Genomic DNA, 21,729 nt, shown 5'->3' on the forward strand with positions numbered 1-21,729 from the left:
GCACAGCGAGGACAGAGGCTGCTGTGAAATCGTCAAGGATGTTTGCGCGGAGACGTCTTCAGAGTGGTTTTTGGTTATAAGGACTTTTACTGTGCTGTGCAATCTCTTAGCAGCAAAGACTGGGGTAACGACTAAGAGAATGAAAGTCCTTTGACTTGCCCTGTGTTATCGATGAGAAATGGAAGTTCAGAAAAATAAACCTACCCGAGGCCATCTGGTTTCCAGGTGGTGAGCCCCAATTCGGATCCTGGCTAACTAGTGTTAGTTATCTGTTACTGCACACCAACTACCACAAAACTTAGTGGCTTAATACAGGACACATTCGTTATCTCAGTTTCTGGACATGAGGAATCCCGGCACGGCTTACCTGGGCCTCGTGTTCAAGTAGCTCACAGAGGCTACAATGAAGGTGTCCGCCAGGGCTGGGGGCTCATCTGAAGGCCCGACTGGGGAAGGATTCTCTTCCAAGCCCCCTTTTGTGGTTGTGGGGAGAATTTGGTTCCTTGGGGCTGTAGGACTGAGAGTCTTCGTTCCTTGCTGGCTGTTGGATGAAAGCCACGTTTAGTCCCATACCTTGTGGGCCTCTCCAACATGGCAGCTTGCTTCATCAAAGCCAGCAAGAGAGAGTCCACCAGCAAGATGGCAGTCACAGTCTTTTGTAACCTAATCGCAAAAGTGACACCCCTCTTTGACTTCTTTCTATTGATTAGAAACTCATCACAGGTCCCAGCCACCTTTCCTCAGGGGGGATTAACTACACGTGTGAATGGTGGGGGGGGTCCCTGGAGATCATCTTAAGCCTTGGTACAACTAGACCCCCAAACCTTTCCTTTTTTCCTTTGTGGTACTGTTATGAGAAGAACACGGCAGATGCCTGCAACATGAAGAAGATGCTCAAAACAGAACCTCCCATCACTTTATAGCACCTACTCTCTCAGGATGCAGTTTTGACATGTTGAACAAAAATGCTGTTGGTAACCAGGCTTTGCAGAGAGGGCGGTCCCCAGCGCAGTCCTGACACGTGGAAGCACGCTGCCCAGGATGAGTTGGATGCCATTCTCAGAGAGGGGGTTGGGGACCAGACTGACATCAACATCTCAGGATGGTCAGAGATATGGCTTGTTCTGGAGGAAAAAGGAAACATCCAGAGATGGCCTATTTCTTCCCGCGTGTTTGGCCCAGATCCCAGTGTGCCTGCCAGTCAGCCTGGCCCAGGTGTCGTGCTGGAGTAGGAAGATGGACCTACTGGCTTCTGTCTCTAGCCCTCAGGGAGAAGAGAATGTGACCTGCCAGAGCTCCCATAGCCTCCCCTCTATCTGGAAGTGTCCGATCAAGACAGGGGTGCTGGGGCGGGAGGCGGGGGCGGGAGGCGGGGGCTGGGGGGGAGGGTGTTGGCTGCAGTGTTGATGAGACTTGTGTATTTTAGCTGAGGCTCTTGCTAGTGTGGAGGAGGTCAGAGGCCTGGAACAGAGTAGTGGGTCTGGAGAGGCTGGTAACCCTGGCAGAGGCCTTCACCTTTCCCACGCCGCCAGACATAACGGTGGTCTTCTTTTGGAGGCTGGATGGATCTGAGGACAGTGACAAGCAGCCCTGCAGAAGTAGCCAAATGGGACTCAGACTGGTGTAGCTGGTGCAGTGCATCATGGGACTCAGCATCCAGCTAGGGCCTCATCCAGTTCTTAGTTGATCTGCCCATTCTGAATAAGGAACCCACGTCTGAATGGCAACACGTTCCTTCAACCACGTGGGACTCAGTCATCGGCCTGACCCACTGGAGCTAAAATTCACTCCTGCGGTTGCTAGCAGGTCATCACTAGCAGATACTGACCTGTGAGCTACACCAGGCCGGCGGTAGAGTCTAAGCATTGTCCGTCTCGTTTACTTCTCACCACAGCCCTGAATTAGGAGCCACTGTCATTCCCCTTTACAGGTGAGGAAACAGGCCCCGGTGGTGAGTGACAGCCGGAAGGAAACTCCAGCCTGTTTGTCTTGGAAAGCTCTTTCGGGCCTTCTCACCGGCCCCGGAAGCCTGAACCCGCAGGAAGCGCCCCGATGGCCTTTGGGATCGTGTAACTCAGTCCCCTCATGTCGCAGACAGACACTGAGGCCTGGGAAGAGGTAGATGTGAGCTGTGAGCTTCGTCAGCCAGTCCCTTGGGCTGTGCACTGTGATTCCCAGAAGCCCTCGGGCTGACTCAGGGAATAAGGAGAGCCCCAGCACACAGTGGGTGCTTTACCTCTGGGGCATTTCGGATGGGGAGCCATAGCTTTTGTCTCCTGCTGGAGACCAAAGACCAGCGGTGGTGCCTGAGGATCAGGACAGTGGGCTAAGGATGGCGTCAGCAACACCTGCTCTGTTAGGGGGTTCAGCCTGCCTTTGCCTGGCTAGGGAGAGATTGCACACATCCCCATTCAAACAGGTTTGGCAGCTCTGTTTCTTGTCTCAGCCCCCAGACCTTCCACTTGAGACACCAAGAGCAGCTACAGAGCCGCTTCCTGTGTTGGTTTCCTCCCACCCTGTCTCCCCCCTCCCCCACCCCACCGCGGCCTGGGTGGACCAGGGCAGAGGAGTAGGCTGGAAGCATGTAGGAGACTGACAGTGTCTGCTGTAAGGGCATGTCTGAGACCCTTGACCCTGACTGGCTCATTTGCAAAGACAGCCAACCTTGCAGACAGAAGGCAGCTGTTGGCTCTGCCCAGGACTCCGCCCATAAGCCCCTGCTCACTCCTGCAGGTCCTGGGGGGTAGGAGGGGAGGGGGGCGGCGGGGAAGGACTGGGCAAGGAGTGAGGAGAGAGGAAGGGAGAGGAGTGGGAAAGAAGTTAGGGGAGTGCACATAAAAGTGGGGTGAACCACAGAGACGGAAACCGCCATGTCAGAGGCGGAGAAGCATCCTTGGGGAGGCAGGGAGAGGAGAGAGTCAGGACAGGAGAAAGGAGGACTGTCCAGCCACGCAAACCTGGCTTCCACCCCGGCATCAAGTTCAATGTAAAGAGTAAATTGAAATCTGCAAGAGGCCAAAAAGCGTTTCCTCTTCTCAGGTGCAGGAACTTCCTGCATGCGTTTTGCTTTATAAATAAATTACTGTTTTCAAATCTCAGAAAGCGACTCCCTGAGGTGACTGGTGCTTTTCCTTCTTGATGGGCAAGGAAATGGGAAGCTTGGCCTGGGGCCTGGCGTTTGCTGCCCCCCGCTGGTCAAAGCCAGCTCTGCTCCCTCCCTCTGATGGGAACCGGCTGAACCTGCGCTTTGGTGATTGGTTAAGGCTGCATTGTTGCCTCTGCTGGCTCTGCGGTCCCAGACTATTAGCAGGGAAGGGATTGAGGTCCCCAGGCCCGGCCACTGCCCTAAGCTTTAGACTTGAGCTTCGGTCAGCCTGCTGGCTCTTTCCGCAGGTCCACGGCGTGGTTCATCTTTCAGTCCTGCCGGCTCTGTGCGCATGCTCCTATGTCAGCGACCAGCACTTGTCCACCCTGTCACCCACCCCCGAGACCTCACAGCTGCTCCTCTTGCTCAGCCTCTGCGCCCCATTCGTTACAGATCCTGCCAAGACCTCCGAGACCCTTATTCACTCTCATGGGACCCTTGTCATCTCACCAGTCAGCCCTCACCCTCTCATCCACCCATGTCAGCAGCTTCCCGGAGCTGTCCTGTCCGGGGCAGACTTCGTCAATATAGATCAGGAGTGGGAAATCTTTCTTCTGGCCAAGGCCATTTGGATATTTACAACGTCATTCGCAGCCCATGCAAAATTATCAACCTAAAAACTAGCCTGCTGGCCGGCTGGTGTGGCTCAGTGGTTGAGCGTCCACCTATGAACCAGGAGGTCATGGTTTGATTCCCAGTCAGGGCATATGCCCAGGTTGCGGGCTTGATCCCCAGTGTGGGACGTGCAGGAGGCAGCCAATCAATGGTTCTCTCTCATCATTGATGTTTCTATCTCACTCTCCTCTCCCTTCCTCTCTGAAATCAACAAAAATACGTTTTTTAAAAATTAGCCAGCTGTATTTGGTCAAACATTTCATGAACTCACCCCTAATGCCTTACCAGACCAAATGATTTCTTGGGCCTTACACGGCCCGCAGGTCCGATGTTTCCGGTAACAGACAGTGATGTGAAGATAAGATACAGAGGTAGATGATATGGGTGTGGACGTGGAGCTATGTATATTTAAAGATCATCTGCTGAATCAAGTCCATACCCTTCCCTTGGCCTACAGAGCCCTTCCCATCCCCTCTGCCTTGTCTCTCCAGAACCACCGTATGTCCTTTGCCTTTGATTCCAACAGCAGGGCAGTTGCTCATTTCTGAAGTCATTTCTATCCATTCTCCAAACACTCATGGGTTCGTAATAAGTGCCAGACTCTGAGACAGTCACTGGGGTTCAGGGAGAAACCAGACAGTGTCCGCCCTCAGGGAGTGGAGTCTCAGAGACCAAACACACAGGCGCAGCCCAGACACAAGCTGATGAATTGGGCCGGGGGGGTGCGGGAGGGGGGGGGGAGTTACCCTGCTCTGTAGACACTGGATGCATGTGGTACAGATTCCCATTCCACACTGTTAGTTTTCTATGGCTGCATAACAGCTAGCGGCTTATAAGCAACACACATTATTGTCTCACGGTTTCCGTAGGCTGGCAGTCTGGGCACAGCTTCACCGAGTCCTGGGCTTGGGGTCTCACAGAGCAGTTTGGGGCTGGGTGACGTTCCACGTTCCTTTGTACAGCTTGGGGGTTCTCCAAGCTCACCCGGTCGTGGGTCTCACTTACATGCTGGCTGTCAGCTGGGGGCTTCTCTAGGGTCCTAGAAGCCACCACCGTTTCTTGCCTTGTCGCTCTCCAGCCCCTTCACAGCATAGCTCACGCCAAGGCCAGCAGGAAACTCGCTCACTCCATCCTGCTAAGATCGAGTCTTACATAAAGGAACATCATCACAGGTGCGTCTATCTCATTGCCTTTGCTGCATACCAAAACCTAATTGAGGGAGTGACATCCCATCATCTTTGCCTTGGTCTGTTGTTAGAAGCAAGTCAAAAGTGCCACCTGCACCCACGGAGGGGCGTATGCCAGGGCGTGACTCACTGGGAGCAGCCTTGGGGCAGGCCCACCGCACACGCCTCGTGGAATCTCCCCAAGGTTTACACACACTCTGGATACGGAGCGTAGGTAGGACCTCTCTGAATGAGGTCAGCTGTGGGACGCCGAGCGCTTCTCTCTCCCCAGCCAGGGGCTGCAGCTCCATGTCCGATGCCAACTCAAGACAAAGCCACTCCCACAGGCTGTGGTTGATGGGTTGCGTTGCAGGGCCACAAGCCTAACATTTTAGATGTTCTTGTTCTTCAAAACCCCCAGCACGCGGTGAGGTGTGTCCACTCTTTCATCATTCCCGGCCCTGAAGACCAACTCCCGCCTCCAGTTTCTTTTTTTTTTAAGCAAATTTTATTAATTTGAGAGAGAAACATTGATTTGTTGTTCCACTTCTTTATACAGTCATTGGTTGCTCCTTGTGTGTGCCCTGTACAGGTATCGAACCTGCAACCTTGGCGTATCGGGACAACACTCTAACCCACTGAGCTACCCGGCCAGGGCCCTCCTCCAGTTCCTTCATTTGTGTTGCTGAGGAGGTTAGCAGTCTGTGTCCTTAGGGTTGCAACTTCCACCTTGTCTGGCTCCGTACACGGTTTCACTAGACGAAAGACACCCACCCAAGAGGGACTCTGGGGCTAGGTGTTGGGATGGTGTCCTGCCTCACGCAGTGTGGTGGCTGCTGTTCTGCAGGAAGAACTCTCGGCAATCTCACAAACGATTCTGAAGATCCCCAGTGGAAAGAGGTTATTTCCTTGAGCACCGACTGGCTGTAAAAGGCAAAACAAACAAAAAGGAAACTTACTAAGACGTGGTGATCGAGGCCTTTGCGGGATGGATCACGTTTGGAAGGAGTTTGTGTTTTCCTTACCCTGAGAACTTTTTCACATATTTTAACATCATAGTCCTGTACGAGCAGGACTTGTCATTCATGCATTCACATTCCTGATGGTTTACTAAAGCGTGTGAAGACCTTTGGTCTTCGGGGGCTCTGCAGCCCCCAGGGTTGGGACCAGGTGATCTAGTGCGAGTTCCAGCTAACTAACCGATGCCACTAACGAGCTGGTAAAGCAGAAATATGCACAGCCTTGCCTTCTTTAACTGGAATATTAACCTTACCCGCCTTACAGTTTGTTATGAGGTTAAACGGAATATCACGACACATGCCCAAGCCCGATGGAGGTTGCGGCGTCCATCCCACTGTCACCTTTCCCCGCCCAGCTCGGAGCAGCCGGGCCTTGGCGCTGCCTCAGACTCCGTCTTCTTTCCCTCCCAGGTTCCTGATCGTCCTGGGCTGCTTGATCCTGGCCGTGCTGACCACGTTCAAGGAGTACGAGACTGTCTCGGGGGACTGGCTTCTGCTGCTGGTGAGATCGCCGACCCACCACAGCGCTGCGTTTCTGGTTGGACTTTCACGGCCAAGGCCAGGAGGCTGCCCTTGGGTGCAGTTGTGCCCAGTTAGTTTGGGCTTCCTGGGGTCTCTGGCCAAGCAATGAGAAAGCAGTGCCCGGATCACACGGTCAGGTCTGCCAGGGCCACGGGTGGATTGGGGAGTGCCACTTGTTATTCTAGATCAGATATAACCAATACACCATTACATTCTAAGCTACAGCTCCCAGTCCCCTGAAAGTTAGCACAGAGGCATAGTCCATTCCAGACCCTGCCTCTGCTTTCCTTCCTCAAGCCTGAGGGTCTCTAACTCTGCTCAAGGCCAAGTACTAAACCCCGTTCCCGCATAAGCTTACCTCCCCCACGGCCTCTGCCTGTTTTCCTTTTGGTTCCCCATCAGGGTGTGGTACAGAGAGAGGGGCCTAGCGTTCTTCGGCAAGTTGCCTAATGGCCCTGACTCGGATTCCTCACGTCCTGGCCTGAAATGCGTGCAAATAGCAGGTGAGCAGCCTCCTCTGCTCCGGGCAGAGGCCCCAGGAGGGCCCTGGCCCTAGGGGTGACCACACCCTTGCTGGATGCGGACTCAGCCCACCTCTTCTGGGAGCGAGTGCCAGTCCCCCAATTAGGGTTCACAAAAGAGCAGAAGCTTTGGCTGGCACTCACTTGCCATCCTTGGCTCCGAGGCCATAGATTCCTTCTGAGAACAGGTGTTTACGATCCATGCATCCCGAGCTGAGACCTGAGCGGGTAGATCCTGGGCGACCAGCTCATTCCAGGGACTAGGTTTCTGGGGTCACCATGGAGCAGCCGCTCCCCAGGGCCCTCAGAGACCACCAAAGAGGGAGGCAAAGCTGTCCTATCTGATCAAAGGGAGGTGCAGGAGGGACGGGGCCCACCCAGTGACCCAGGAGGTGGCATGGGCTTACGACATGGGCTCCATGCCAGGTTCCGAGCCTGGGCTGCTTTCTTTGCCACTGCGTAGCCTTAAGAAATATGCCACCCTATTCCTTGCCTTGGTTTTTCAAAGTGTAAAATGAAGATAATAGTACGGAACCCTGTCTGGCTGGTGCCTGGCCCAGGAGCCAGGCCCAGTGACACTGGCACAGTTAGCAAAACCAGGGCCCTCTCTTTTCAACACAGCTGAACTTATTAGGGCCATTGAACACATTAGAGGGATTAAAAAAACAATCCTTTGGAGCAGAAATATAGAAAAAGGCCCGGCAGGCATGGCTCAGTGGTTGAGCTTCGATCTATGAACCAAGAGGTCGCTGGTTCGATTTCCAGTCAGGGCATATGCCCGGGTTGCAGCCTCAATCCCCAGTAGGGGGCGTGTAGGAGGCAGTTGATAATGTTTCTCTTTTTCCCTCTCCCTTTCTCTCTGAGATCAATGAAAATATTTTTTAAAAAGAAAAAACAACAAGTAATCACTTTGCAAGCCTGAGTGTTCGGGACCCTGAGCCCAAGGGAATGAAGGCAGGAGCTGTCCAGCGGAGGGGAGGACCCGTTCTCCCCTCTCCGCCACAGAGCAGCGACCGCTGCAGCCACCGCGGGTTCCCGGGGCCTGGGCCCTGGTCAGTCCAATGCTCTGCTTATTTCTTCAACACAGGAAACGTTTGCGATTTTCGTCTTTGGAGCCGAGTTTGCTCTGAGGATCTGGGCCGCTGGTTGCTGCTGCCGCTACAAAGGCTGGCGGGGGCGGCTGAAGTTTGCCAGGAAGCCCCTGTGCATGTTGGGTAAGCCCACCCCTGAGCCACCCGGCCAAGTCCCCTTCCCACACTCTTCTCCTGGGGATGCCTGGGCTCTGCTGAGGCCAGCCCAGCCTCCCCCCCCCCCCACCTCCATAAGCTCCTCTGGCTGCTGAATCCCCCTCTGTGTCCCCTCCTCATGATTCCACAGAGCAGTGATTCTTCCTGGGCGTGCGGGAAGGAGCCAGCCCCTTGCAGGCTGTTGAGCGTCTCGGCCCCTAGATCGTAGCACCCAGTCATCCCTGCATATCTGGACTGATGGGGGTAGGGTGGGAGGAGAGACACCACTGCAGGCTGAGAATTGTTTCTATCGGACCCTGTTGTGCCCATTTTCCAGAGGTGGGGACTGAGGCTCACAGAGCTGAGCCATGTTCCAGTCACACAGTATATTCCTAACATCCAGGTCTGGATGAACCTAGTACCTATGCCCCCACCCCCCACCCCCCACCACCATGTTGCTCTGTCTTGACCCAAGAGTGGCTCTGAGGAGGGGTCCCTGGGCCCTTCATTCGGGTGCAGGCATTCTGATAGCAGAGAAGGTGGGAGCTGTCATTCTCCCCTCCTGGTGCAGCATAGACCCATATGTCCCATCTGAACATCCTACTAAAACCATAGCATAACAAGACAAAGTCTGCCCACAGTGATGGCTAGGGAACATAGAACATAGAATCCCAGGGCTGGTTAAAGTGTCAGGATTATAGAACGTCGGCGCTGAAGGGCCAGCCAAACGCCTTTGGTCCACATGCCCTCCTGTCTAATGTTTCAGTCCCCTTCGCAGCAGCCGTCAGCTGGTCACGCAGACTGCTTGCATACTTCCAGTCGTGGGACGCTCACTACCTATCAAGGAGTTTATTCATCTTAACTCCTCTGACTCCAGATATTTTGAGTTCAGCCATTCTGTTCCCTCCTCTCCATTCCAGTAGATTCTCCTTTTGTCAGGAAAATGTGGCTTCAACTACACCTTTCTAGTATGTCCCACGTCCTGTCCCAGGAGACTGATTCCATTCCCACGTGTGGTTGATGCACGATTTCACAGGCAGGGCTTGGCACGCGCCTGTGCCGGCAGACAGGGCAGGCCTGTGGTGGCTTCGTTGTAGCCCGGACAGCTCTGGTCACGGGCCCTTTGTCTGTGCTCTCTCCCAGACATCTTCGTGCTGATTGCCTCTGTGCCCGTGGTCGCCGTGGGCAACCAGGGCAATGTCCTGGCCACGTCTCTGCGGAGCCTGCGCTTCCTGCAGATCCTGCGCATGCTGCGGATGGACCGCAGGGGCGGCACCTGGAAGCTCCTGGGCTCGGCCATCTGCGCCCACAGCAAAGTAGGTGCCACGGAGAGGCCACGAGGCTACGTGGCCACGTGGCTCCCACCCGCGAGGCCTTCCAGGGCGTGCCCTCCAGCAGGGTGTCCCCGGAGGGTATTCTGCTACCACTGGTGATGACAAGGGGGGGGGCGAGGGAGGGCAGAAGCCGGTGGGCCACGGGGAACTGAAGCAGGTAGACCTGGGCCCGGCTCAGCTCCACCAGATACAAACGACCTGTCATTCAACCCTGTTTGACTGCAGTTTCCTCATTTCTCAGGCAGGGCTCCTCACGCCTCTGCCTCTGGGCTGTGGAGAGGGAGACCTGAGGTAAGGCAAGGTAGCGTCGGGGGAGGAGAAGGCTCCAGAGTCACGCAGATTGATTGGCACTGCTGTCACCTCGGGTGCCAAGCACCCAGCACACGCCCAGCATGTGGAAGAGGTTCAGCTGCTATTGGTCGGTGCCGAGCCCGGATCCGCTCAGCTGGGATTCGGGCACGATTGTTTTCCATCACACGGACAGGGAAGCAGATGCGGAAGGAGGAAGTAGCTGCCCAAGGTCATGCCCTGGGACGCACACCGGGCAGTCTGGCTCCAGCCCAGGTTCAGTGGTTTGCTGCTGGGCATGGGGGAGCTCACCTCTCTAAGCGAGACTGGCAGCTCGGACCACGGGGCTTAGTCTGATCCCCTCCCAGAGTGCCCAGTACCTGAGTCGGGGTGGAAACTGAGGCAGGCAGAGCCTGTGCCTGGAGCCGAGGTGCTCCATTAGTCCAAACCTTAGCTGTTCCCTGGAGAGTGCAGGAGAACCGTGTGCCTCGCTCAGGCAGGGAAGCCCTTCGGAGGCCCGGGCAGGAGAAAGCAGAGCCAGGACCCCGCGGAGGGAGGTGTCCAGGGGAACCAGGTGACGAGGGCTCCAGGCCCATGTCCCACAGAGTTAGACTCCGTAGGGCCAGGAGAGGCCAGGCTCTGCTCCCAGAACCAAGGAGCCTGGGAGTGTTGACATCTTCTCGCGCACCCAGCTCTGATGTGGCCAGAGGGCCGCATCGCTCCTAAAAATGAGCCTTGAGTCGCCGAGCCGAGGGAAGAGGGGCCTGGAGCGCCCTGCAGAATGGCCCTCCGCCCCTCACTCCCCACACTGGCTAGACCCCACCCCTCAGCCACCACCGACCGCAGGGGCTCACGCAGGAGCCCACGGGGCAGGTGCAGGAGCCACGGCGCCGGGAGCAGCCACAGGCCCTGCCTCGGAGCTGCTGGTGAAAACCGCGTCCAGGCAGGATTACCCTGAATAGCCTTTTAAATGGCCGCAAAGCACAGGACTGGGACACATTTTTGCTCCTCGCCCATAACCATTATACCGCCTCTTAATAACCCGCAGCTAGTTTTTCTGGCCATAGGATGTGTGTTTGGTTAAGCATCAGATGAAACTTCTGACTCACATCTGGGGTCAGAGCGTATGAAAACACGCAGGAACGCTGGAACTGCCCACAGCGAGGCCGGAGGCTGGTGCTCACACAGGAGCCCAGGGATGGAGGGCCAGTTCCTGCTTCCCCACTCGAGCCCCCTGCAGGGCAGACCCTGGAGAGGGGAGCGGCTGGCTGGATCGCGTGCACCGTCTAAAACAGTGGTTCCCAAACTTATTTGGCCTACCGCCCCCTTTCCAGAAAAAATATTACTCAGCGCCCCCTGGAAATTAATTTTTTTTAAATTTTAATAGCAATTAAACAGAAAGATATATGCCCCCAAATGCACCTGTGGCCATCACCGCCCCTCTGGATCGCTGCAGCGCCCACCAGGGGGCGGTAGCGCCCGCTTTGGGAATCACTGGTCTAAAAGAACCTCTCTCTGTGGCCTGAGCTCACACGTGTGCACTGTGCATAATGAAGTGTTAGACATTCAGACAAGTCTGCTTGGAAAATAGCAAAGGCAGCCCCAGCCAGTTTGGCTCAGTGGATGGAGTGTCAGCCTGCAGACCAAAGGGTCTCAGGTTCAATTCCGGTCAAGGGCACGTACCTGTGTTGTAGGTTCCTGACTGGCCCGGGCCCTGGTCAGGGTTCGTGCTGGAGGCAACCAATCGATGTGTTTCTCTCACATCAGTGTTTCTGTCTTTCCCTCTCTCTTCCACTCTCCCTAAAAATTAATGGAAAAACATCCTCCAGTGAGGATTAACAAAAAAAGAAAAGAAAAGAAAGAAAATCGCCAAGACATAAAGGAACTAGAGATAAACCTGCTTTCTAGTTCGGGGAGCAGATCCAGGGGAAGTTCACAGTGGAGGTGACATGAGTCTGCAGCTGGCGCCACGCTCTGGTTGGTCCCGTGGAGAAGGGCTGTTCAGGCAGCGAGACCAGGGTCGGCAAAGGCCCGACAGAGGCAGGAAGCGAGCTGTCAGCGAGAGCCCAGCGACCCGCAGGCCCACTGACCTGCCTCCTGCGGCCAGACAGGTGACAGATATTGATACGAACAACTTTGTTCTCTGACGACTCAGCGGGGGTGACAAACCTAATCTCCAGATCGTGTGCGTCCATAACCTTGACTTTCTCCCCACCCAGGCTACCGAGCTGCACCTTGAAGTTGGAATAGAATGAGAGAGAGAGAGCCTTAGGGATTGCCCCCATCGGGTGTTTGAACTCCAGTGATGCCCATCTTTGCCATATCTCTGCACCATCCTACTCTTCCTTAACTTTTTTTGCAGTACCTTTCTCTGGTTTACTTACTCATGTGTCCTAGTCTGTCATGTGATAACATGCATGACATCATAGGTTTTAGGTGTCATTTATGCTCATTTTTAATATGGTTTCAATCAGTAGGTGACTCACATGAAAACTGCCTCTGCATTCCCCCAGTAATGCAGGTGGCACTTTCTGGAACTCTGTGGTCCAGTCTTTCATTGTAAAACTCGGGGAGCCGAGGCTGGGAGGAGGGTCCTGTGCCCAGGGTCACACAGGCACTTGGTGGCAGGCAGGGCCTGTCCACAGCTCTGCCACTGTGCACACTAGCCCCCCCCCCCCCCCCGCCCCTGTGTCAGTTTCCAGTGGAACGAGCTTTATTCTGCCCAGTCCTGCGTGGAATCAGTCTCCTGAGTTCCAAGCCTTGTCTCAGGCAGCAGTCTCTGAGCTGTGATATCGGGGTCCTCCCCCCAGAGGTGGAAATCTCCCCCTCCACCTACAGCCAGGCACTCACGGTGTCCATGCTGGAAACAATGACCATGTCACTGGCCCCATTTCAGTGATGGAGGTGAGGGCCAGAGACGGGGAGTAACTTGCCCAGGGTCACGGAGCCGGCAGAGCTGGACTCCACCTCCAGCACCCACCCCACGGTCTCCAGGGTCGTCTTCCCTTGTCCTCTGCTCTCTCCAGGAGCTCATCACCGCCTGGTACATAGGCTTCCTGACCCTCATCCTTTCTTCGTTTCTTGTCTACCTGGTGGAGAAGGACGTCCCGGAGGTGGATGCGCAGGGAGAAGAGATGAAAGAGGAGTTTGAGACCTATGCAGACGCCCTTTGGTGGGGCCTGGTGAGTCACCCCTTGCAAACCTCCTTCCCCGCCCCCCCCCATGGGGATGGCCTGTTATCCACAGAGAGAGATGGGCGGCTGCACTCTGCAGTCACAGTGAGAGCGAGACCGCCTCCATTTCCCATCCTGCCCCTGGGCGACCCCTCACAGGCTGCACGCTTTGAACAAGCAGGCTTTCCATCGTGTTTATAAGAAGTCAGGCCTCGCAACAGTCTGGTCCCAGGGTCACTAGGGCCCTTACCTCATTAGTTGTCGGCTGTTATCAACCAAGCCACACGTGTGCAAACACCGTGACACAGGCCTTCAGACACACCTAGCGACTCAGCCCCACACCCACAGGGACACGTGGCACAAGGTGGTACCTGCCGAAGGCGTACTTGCTCCAGAGCGCTGCTTTAGGCACGTCACCTTTATTAACAGTTTAAACTCAACTCTTATTGGGCCCTTTATAAATGGGGAAACTGAGGCATGAAGCGGGTAAGGAACTGATTCAAGGCAGAGCCTGAGCCAGTCGGTGGTTGACCTGGGATTTGAACTCCGGCTGTTGGGCTGCGGAGGCCACGCTCTTACCTGCTTTGCTCTCCTGCCTCCTGGGTTCACAAGTACATGTGTTCGCGTTAATACATGTGATCATACACAGGAGTGCACAGCACATAGCAGACATTGGACACGCATACCTGTGTCCACATACATGTAAATGCACTCACAAGCACACATACTTGGTAACGTGGCTATACACAAAATCACACAAATACACGTAGGTACATGCACAAACATGTTTGCAGTTGCTGAAACATTTGTGAGTCGTCGACTACAGGTAGGAAATCCTTAACTCAGGGCAGGTGTGCCCTCAAGGACCCATGTAAGTCCCTTGATACTTGGTAGCTTTTCTCCTACAGGATCTCATTCTAAATAGTCACAGCCCCCCGCCCCCAAGTCAGTACAGAGGCTGATATGATGGGGGGAGCTCAGGGACACAGCCCTGGTTTCCCTCTCCCTGGGGACCCCTCGTCTGAGCCCCTCTCTCTTCAGATCACACTGGCCACCATTGGCTACGGAGACAAGACCCCCAAGACGTGGGAAGGCCGTCTGATCGCAGCCACCTTCTCGCTCATCGGCGTCTCCTTCTTTGCCCTGCCGGCCGTGAGTACCTCAGTGTGCACCCGAGTGCACACACAGGACCCTCCCCGCCTGGCCCCGCTCTGCCTGTCACCTCACCTTCCATCCTTCACGCCATGAACTCCAGTGCTGCCCACTCACTAGCCATCCCTGCAGCGTGGTGCCGGCTCTCTGCCACGCGCTGTGCTGGTCCCTTTGCCGGGAGTGAGTCCTCCAAGACCCAGTGTCCCCGCTGCCATCTTCAGACTGCTTGTCGCTCCCTCCTCTGGCATAACCCTGGAGGGCATCTCCAAGCCTGCCCTGGGATTGCTCAGCTCCATGTCTGCGGAAAAACTGAGCCACACAGATAACAGACTTGCTCAGGGCCTCACGGCTGAAAAGTGGCAGAGTCAGGAAGTGGCTGAGTGGTAGAAGTGGCGGGCAGAGCGCCACTAAGCTGCAGAGGCAGGCCTCCCAGACGGCAAGGCTCCATTTCACCCAGCAGCCTACGCCCCTTCTCCCCAGCACTTGGTGTTGTCACTGCGGCCGGGAGCGGGTGGCTTCCCAGGAGCGTCTGGGGGGCTGCCTCTGAGCCTGACTTTCCCTCCAGGGCATCCTGGGGTCCGGGCTGGCGCTCAAGGTGCAGGAGCAGCACCGGCAGAAGCACTTTGAGAAAAGGAGGAAGCCGGCCGCTGAACTCATTCAGGTTCGTCTGCAGCGGGTGAGCGGGATGGGATTAAATCTGTGCAGGCCTGGTGCATGTGTGCACACATGGGGGTGTGAACATGTATGTGGTGGCGTGTGCATGTATGTGAGCATGTGTACGTGTGTGTGTGTGTGTGTGCTTCTACAGGAGTGGGCATGCCCATGGCCTGGGACCCAACCCAGGACCAGCTTGCACATGGGTGGCTGTGGTGTTTCTGTGGTTGTCTGTCTGGCCGGGCTCGGTGGGTGCTTAGTGACAGTCCTATCCCTCCTCCTTCCGGGTTCTAAGCCAATCAGGAAATAGACCATCTCAGGACTCAGACCAACCCATCTGCTGTGTTTTTTAAAATATGTTTTTATGAATTTGAGAGAGAGAGAGAGAGAGAGAGAGAGAGAGAGAGAGAGAGAAACATCAGTGAGAGAGAGACATCAATCGGTTGCCTCCTACACGCCCCCCACTGGGTATTGAGCCTGAAACCTGGGCATGGCTCTGACTGCGAATCCAACTGGGGACCACTTGGTACCTGGGTCAACACTCAACCACTGAGTCCCACCGGCCGGGACCATCTGCTGTCTTACTAACTAAGCTGCAGTGGAGAATTTGGGTCTTTCTACTCCCCACCCCAGTCTTGACTGGGGGACCCACCAGGAAGTCAGCCTGGCATCTAGGAGCTGAGCCAGTCACTGCAAGGAGGTGTGGCCTCACTTCTGCAAGGGCTCAGCTCTGGAGCCCATAAGCCAGAGAGGAAGAGAGGCCTTACACGGGGAACTGAAACTCACGCTGTGTTCCGCTGTCACGCATCCTGTGGCAGTGCTGCTGGCTGCCTACCGGCTCTCCGTGGCCAGCACGCCCCGCCCTGGGCTGGAGGCTGGGACGATGGTGAGAGGCGGTGGCCAAGGCAGGAGTGCTCCCATCACGTCAGAGGGACTTTGTGCTTCGTGGCCTCCTGGCTGTGGGGAGCACAGAGAACGGGAGAGTGGAGAGTCCTGGCTGCGGCTGCATGGGACTGAATGGCCACCCACTCGTGACTTGTGTCCGGGTAGTGTCTCCGTGGGTCTGATATGGGATGGTCCTAGATGCTACCCTACACACTGTCGTTTCCAGGCCAGCCCCAGTCTCCAAGAGTGTACACCATGATCCCCCCAACCCCAAACCATCCCAGTATCCAGTAATTCTAGCACATTAGCCTCAAACCCCCTCTCCGCTGTCTCCTGCACCCAGAAGTGGCACCAAAGACAATATTTGTCTTCCTATGGATTTGGGAGTCTCTCCCTCCAAGGGCATGAGCCGTGCTCTAAGGCTGTGGGACCGTGTGAGCAGTCAGGTGACACCAGGTCGGTCTCTTCTCCCCGCAGGCTGCCTGGCGGTACTACGCTACCAACCCCAACAGAATCGACCTGGTGGCCACGTGGAGGTTCTATGAGTCAGTCGTCTCTTTTCCATTCTTCAGGCAAGTGGTGGGTGACCCATCTGGACCGCTCAGGGCGTGGCCAGCTGCCCCTCCCATGGGTCTGCATTGGTGCCCGTGGGCACACATTAGGATCACAGGGAGCTTAAAAACTCCCAGGGACCAGGGTGATTAATCAGACTCCCCCGGGAGGGGACTCAGGCATCAATATTGATCGGCTGCCTCCTGTACACCCCATACTGGGGATGGAGCCCACAACCCAGGCATGTGCCCTGACTCGGAATCAAATTGTGATCTCCTGGTTCATAGGTTGACGCTCAACCACTGAGCCACGCCAGCCGGGCAGGCATCATTTTTAAAGAAACCCCAGATGACTCAGGGTGCCGATGTTGAGTGGCTGATAAGGGAAGGTCGTATCAATGTGTGAGTGGGATCAGTGGCTGAGGAAGTGGGGAGCCAGTGTGAGGGGCCGCCCTGGCAATGCCTGCTCCCCCGCCCCACTTGGCCTGCACCTGCTGCCGCCCCGGAGGCTGAGAACCGCCAGGTGGAAGCTGCAGGGGACCCCAAGATGTCATTTGTGTTCTCAGAAGGGGAGAAGAAAGGAAGGGAAAAAATAAAAACCCCTTTCCATGGCCAACACCTGGGAAAGGGCGGGAGAAATTAGTGTTTATTAGATGTGCACTACGGTCCAGACCTCCAAGTTTAGGTTTCAGTGAATCCTCGCGGGCGCCCTCCAAAATAAGTGAGAGGTTCTCAAGTGTAAGGCACGTTGCCATGGAAATGGGAAAGGCCTGGTAGAGTGGGTAAAGGTGGGCACAGTGGGGAGGGAGGACTGAAGGAGAGAGCAGGGCAGAGGGCATGGGCGCTGAATCACAGGCGGAGGATTGGCCATCGTCAGCGGGACCCTTCATGGTCATCATTGGCACAGAAGGGAAGCCGGTGGGTGGGGCCAGGTGTAAGAGGTGGTGTGTTTGGAGGTGAGACCATGGGGCAGATCTTGGGGAGAGGTGAGTCAGGGTCGAGGGCTGGGGAGGGGGCAGTGGGGAGTGTGATGACGGAGAAGGCCTGAGCTCATGGTCTTGGAGAAGGAGAAAGGATGGGAAGGGATGCCCCTCATTCTTTAACACTGCTCCCAGTCCTCCTTCTCCTGTCTTCCCTCAGCCCACTCCCTCACCCTTTCCCTCTGTCCTCGTGCTTCAGGGGGGAAATGGGCCAGAGGCTGTGTGGCCAGCCCAAGGCCAGACTGGAACCAGATGTTGAGCTGACCATGAACTAGAAATTCCTAACTCTCCCGCTGTCCCTATACTCCACTACCACGATGCCTCTTCTCTCCCCATTTCTCCCTCCCCCCTCCCAGCGATAGGCCAATTATTCCCTCAGTGTTTACTGTGCACGCACTGCGGGCCAGGGTATGGGCTGCTCAGATTTTGGAGCTAAAAATACCGAGGCTCTGGCCCCAAGCAGTTCATGGGCTACCACGTAATTCTAACTGACACCATGTGATCTGAATACAGTCCCACCTGCGAGATTAGCTCAGTGTAGACCCTGGGGAGTTGGATAAAAAACACACAAAAAAAGGGGGGCCCTTTCTGCTGGAATGCTAAGGATGAGCGTGACTATCCTGGGCAGGGCAAAGAGGCAGGGAGTTCCCGGCAGAGCCTGAGTGAAGGCTCAGAGTCACAAATGTGTGCAGAGCACACGCGGCCTCGTGGTTAGTACTACGGGCACCGAGCCAGGTGGCCTGGGTTTGAGTCCTGACTCTGCTGCTTCCTAACTGTGAGACCTCAAGCAATTCCCTGAAACTCCCTGTGCCTCGGTTTTCTCATCAGGAATATGGGCGTGATAGTACTTACTCCATAGGGTTGGTATACGTTGATCCAAAAAAGCACTTATAATGGTCTCTGCCTGTTAATTATTGCTCAGTAATATTTGCCATGATGATGTCGACTATGGTGATGATGGTGGTGACAGAGTGATGGGTGTGTAGCTGCTAAATGATGACATTCCTGGTTCCCTGGTCTGTCCCCATCGCTAGACAGATGCCCTGAGCCCAGCACAGGGCCTGGGGCAGAGAAGGTGCTCAGCAACCATTTTCTAGATGAGTGAATGGATGGATGAATGAACGGCTGAGGAGAGCCTTGAGCGGGCAGAGCAGCAGGGGCCTGGGGTCTAGCTGGAGACGCCCATCTCATTCAGTGGGTCCCCTCCAGACTCACCGCCTCTCCCTGGGGTTCCTCTCTCTCCCTCTGCCTTCATCAAAGGGAAGCTGGGGGCACATTGTGGGGCGAGGGTTCTGTATAATTCATGCTCCATTTCTCTCTCCCTCCTCGCCTTACAGGAAGGAACAGCTGGAGGCAGCAGCCAGGTACGTTTCTGATTGTGAATTTCTTTTCCACCGCTGTGTCCGGACGGAGGGCCCAGCTCTGTGTGGTGCAGGGCCCCTGGGCGGCCATGCTGGTGACGGATAGAGCGTGGGAACCACTATTCCCCGTCCCCGCTTCATGTTAACTTCCTCCAGGACACCTTCCTGGTGGTAACAGCCGCGCCACTTGCTGAGTTTCTCCTCGAGGTGGGTTCGGTGCCGGGAGTCCCGCACCCGCTGTCTCAGTGGGTCCTCCCCACCACAGTGCACCCCCCGAGCCTCACGTTTAGATTGAGGAAACTGGGGCTCACTCCCTCTGGGTCACCCGGCTCACTGAGTGACAGACCAAAATTCAAACTCAGGTCTGAACACGAAGACCATGGTACTTCACTCCGTGTCGCTTCCTTTGCTTCCTGGGCCCCCGGGTGGCTCTTTGAAAAGGGAGTCAGGACTGGAATTCGTGGCCCCACAGCTGTGGGCGCCCCGGTGAGGCCGTGAGCCTTCTCTGTCCCTCCCTCTCGCTCCCTCTCGGGAAGATGCCGCGAAGCAGGGAGCCTGGACCTGCTCGAGGCTGTGAAGCAGGACCGTCCCTGCCAGCGCCAGCTTAGATATGTATTTGCTGTTATGTGGACAGACTGCTTGGGCACCTTGCACTCAGTCTCCTAGCCGTTCAGCTCAACCGCGTTCTTCTGCAGCTGGCAGGAGCGGGGCAGAGGAGGTGGCAGGGCCCTGGACCAACTTGTAGGGGAACCACTTGGGGACAGTGGTCTGTGGGAATCTGGGTCCGTCCTTCCGGACGGGGCCCATGGTGCCCTATCCCCTCCGTCACCCCACCTTAAAGAGCCCCTCACAGACAGCACTGAGCTCCCCACAGAAGCAATGCCGCCTTGCCACCGCCTTTGTGCCTGTTTTCAAAGGCTGCGCGTTTCTTTCCTGGACCCAGTGTAGGCTATAGGGGGCGCTGGGGGATACTGCCGAGGAGGCTCAGGGGACATCTGCTAGGGAACTGCAGAGGCAGAGCGGGGAGACACCTCAGAGGGGTGCTTTTACAGAAGCCGAGCCTCCCGGGGGTGGGGGGCAGGCTCACCCCAAGTTACAGGGCCTGTGAGCTCCGGGGGTGACACAGCCAGGTCTCAGGACTCCCCGCGGGTGCTCTTTCCCCTCCTTCTCTCGGGACCAACAGGGTTTTAGATCATGCAAGTGTAGATACTGCAAGTTACTCAGTCTACTTAGGAGCCTTTTCTGTACCGGCATGAACAGAATTCAGCCAAACTGGAACGTCCATGCCAAAATCACAGTGCACTGGGTTAATGAAGGCCAGAGAGGCATTTTGAAGCTTACAGAAAGAGTGGGTGGGTGGGTGATGGATAGGCAGACTATATTCTATGAGTGTCAGAGACCCAACTTAAATGACCTGGGACTGGGAGGACAATGTCATGGCTCAAGTCACCCATCAGACGTGCTGGGAACCCATGGCAAACGAGGAATGGGACCTTCTGGGATTCCTCCCTTCTCTCCCCTCTGCTTCTCTTTGTGGTCTCACTCTTTCGGCCGACCCTCGCCATCCTGATAAAGTGTGGGTGCAGGCAGCCCCAGGATCCTACATTTTTCTTTGCACGCAGCTCCAGTGCAAAAATTCCCAGGGAAGCCCTTGGGTCAGCCCAGTTTGTGTCCCACATGCACACTTTGGACAGACTCTCTGGCCCAGAGAGTGAGAAGCCACTGCCAGCCCAACCCTGGGCCATGTGTCCACTGTTAGAGTGACTGGGTGTGAGGTCACGATGCTATGATTGGCAGCTCCCGTTAGAGTCACTTGATTGAAGTTGGACAATCAGTTCCCCAATAGAATACGGTCCTTTTCCCTGAAAAACAGGGATGAAACATAGAGCAGACAAAAATCACAGTTGCCCCTGACAGGCATCAGTTCTACCCATAAATTCTTAACCCCCTAAAAATAATATTGCATTACACACCATCAACAATGAACCCCTCCGAGCTTCATTTATTCCACAGATTGCACCAGAAAAGATGGGTGTGTTGTGTGCGGGACATCATGTGTTTGTGTGTGTGTGTGTGTGTGTGTGTGTGTGTGTGTGTGTTTTATTGATTTCATAGAGGAAGGGAGGGGCAGAGAGAGACAGAAACATCAGTGATGAGAGAGAATCATTGATTGGCTGCCTCCTTCACACCCCTTACTGGGGATCGAGCCTGCAACTCAGGCATGTGCCCTAGTCCAGAGTCGATCCCAGGACCCTTCAGTTTGCAGGCCGATGCTCTATCCACTGAGCAACACTGGCTAGGGCTGGGACATCATTTTAAGCATCAGTTAGGACTGTTCATTAGACAGGCAGCACGGCTGATGATCAGGGGCATTTGTTTGCTAGAAACTAGCATTTTCAAATGTTCAAAACAGGTACCTGTTGACAATGCTGTTTACTGGAGCCCAGTCGTTCGCTTTGTATTTCCGAGCAGTTCAGTCTGAACAGCAGCCTTTGGGCTGTCTCTGCATTCGTCTTTGGAGAGGGAAGCAGTGTGTTCCAGGCAGCTTCTTTATCTCCTGTCTTGTATTATGTCCTTCCCGGCACAGCTGTCAGATTTAGTAGACGATCATTCTTTGGATCAGAGAATTCAAGCATCATAACAGTCATTTATAAAGAATGCTCACGGCTTGCCGGGTATAGTTCTAAGCACATCCAGCCTCACAGTGAGCCCTTGAGTAGAAGCTATTTTTAACCCCCATTTTACACATGAGAACACTGCGGTTCAAAGAGGCAAGTGACTTGCACAAGGTGATACAGCTAAGAAAGTTGCGAGAGCAGGACGTGGCCTATCTTTGTAGTTCATGGTCGCAGTCACTGGTAGTTGGGAGCTGTTAACCTAATCTGTTGGTTTGTCTTCTTCCGCCTTTTCTTGGCTCACATACCTGGAGTCCCTGCGAAGGGCTCGGAGCCAGGATATACTATTGAGGGAAGGAGCATCGGCAGGCGCTATAATTCAGGCTTTGCCTTCTCCCTGTGACGTCAGCCACATGAAATTCATCTCCCGGGGTGATGGAGGATGTTGGCCATAAATCTCCTTCCGTGCCCCGGAATTAATGACTGTTAAAGGTGTGCAGGAATCAAAAGCTCAATTAAGCC

At 55.3% G+C, this 21,729-nt stretch overlaps 1 protein-coding gene across 1 annotated transcript in view; it reads left to right on the plus strand.

The window, feature by feature from the left end:
- The window catches only part of KCNQ3 (potassium voltage-gated channel subfamily Q member 3), a gene marked incomplete at its 5' end in the record, with an annotated part of 163,605 nt that overhangs the window by 126,412 nt on the left and 15,464 nt on the right, over positions 1-21,729 (plus strand). The window contains 8 exons of the mRNA XM_081110875.1: positions 6,357-6,447; positions 8,076-8,202; positions 9,358-9,530; positions 12,863-13,018; positions 14,051-14,161; positions 14,727-14,822; positions 16,178-16,272; positions 18,569-18,595. Coding sequence (XP_080967001.1) covers positions 6,357-6,447; positions 8,076-8,202; positions 9,358-9,530; positions 12,863-13,018; positions 14,051-14,161; positions 14,727-14,822; positions 16,178-16,272; positions 18,569-18,595 — 876 coding nt within the window. The remainder of the gene's footprint in view (positions 1-6,356; positions 6,448-8,075; positions 8,203-9,357; positions 9,531-12,862; positions 13,019-14,050; positions 14,162-14,726; positions 14,823-16,177; positions 16,273-18,568; positions 18,596-21,729) is intronic.

Source organism: Myotis nattereri (assembly GCF_964212035.1).
Source record: "Myotis nattereri genome assembly, chromosome: 17".
In the NCBI taxonomy this organism is placed as follows: domain Eukaryota; kingdom Metazoa; phylum Chordata; class Mammalia; order Chiroptera; family Vespertilionidae; genus Myotis; species Myotis nattereri.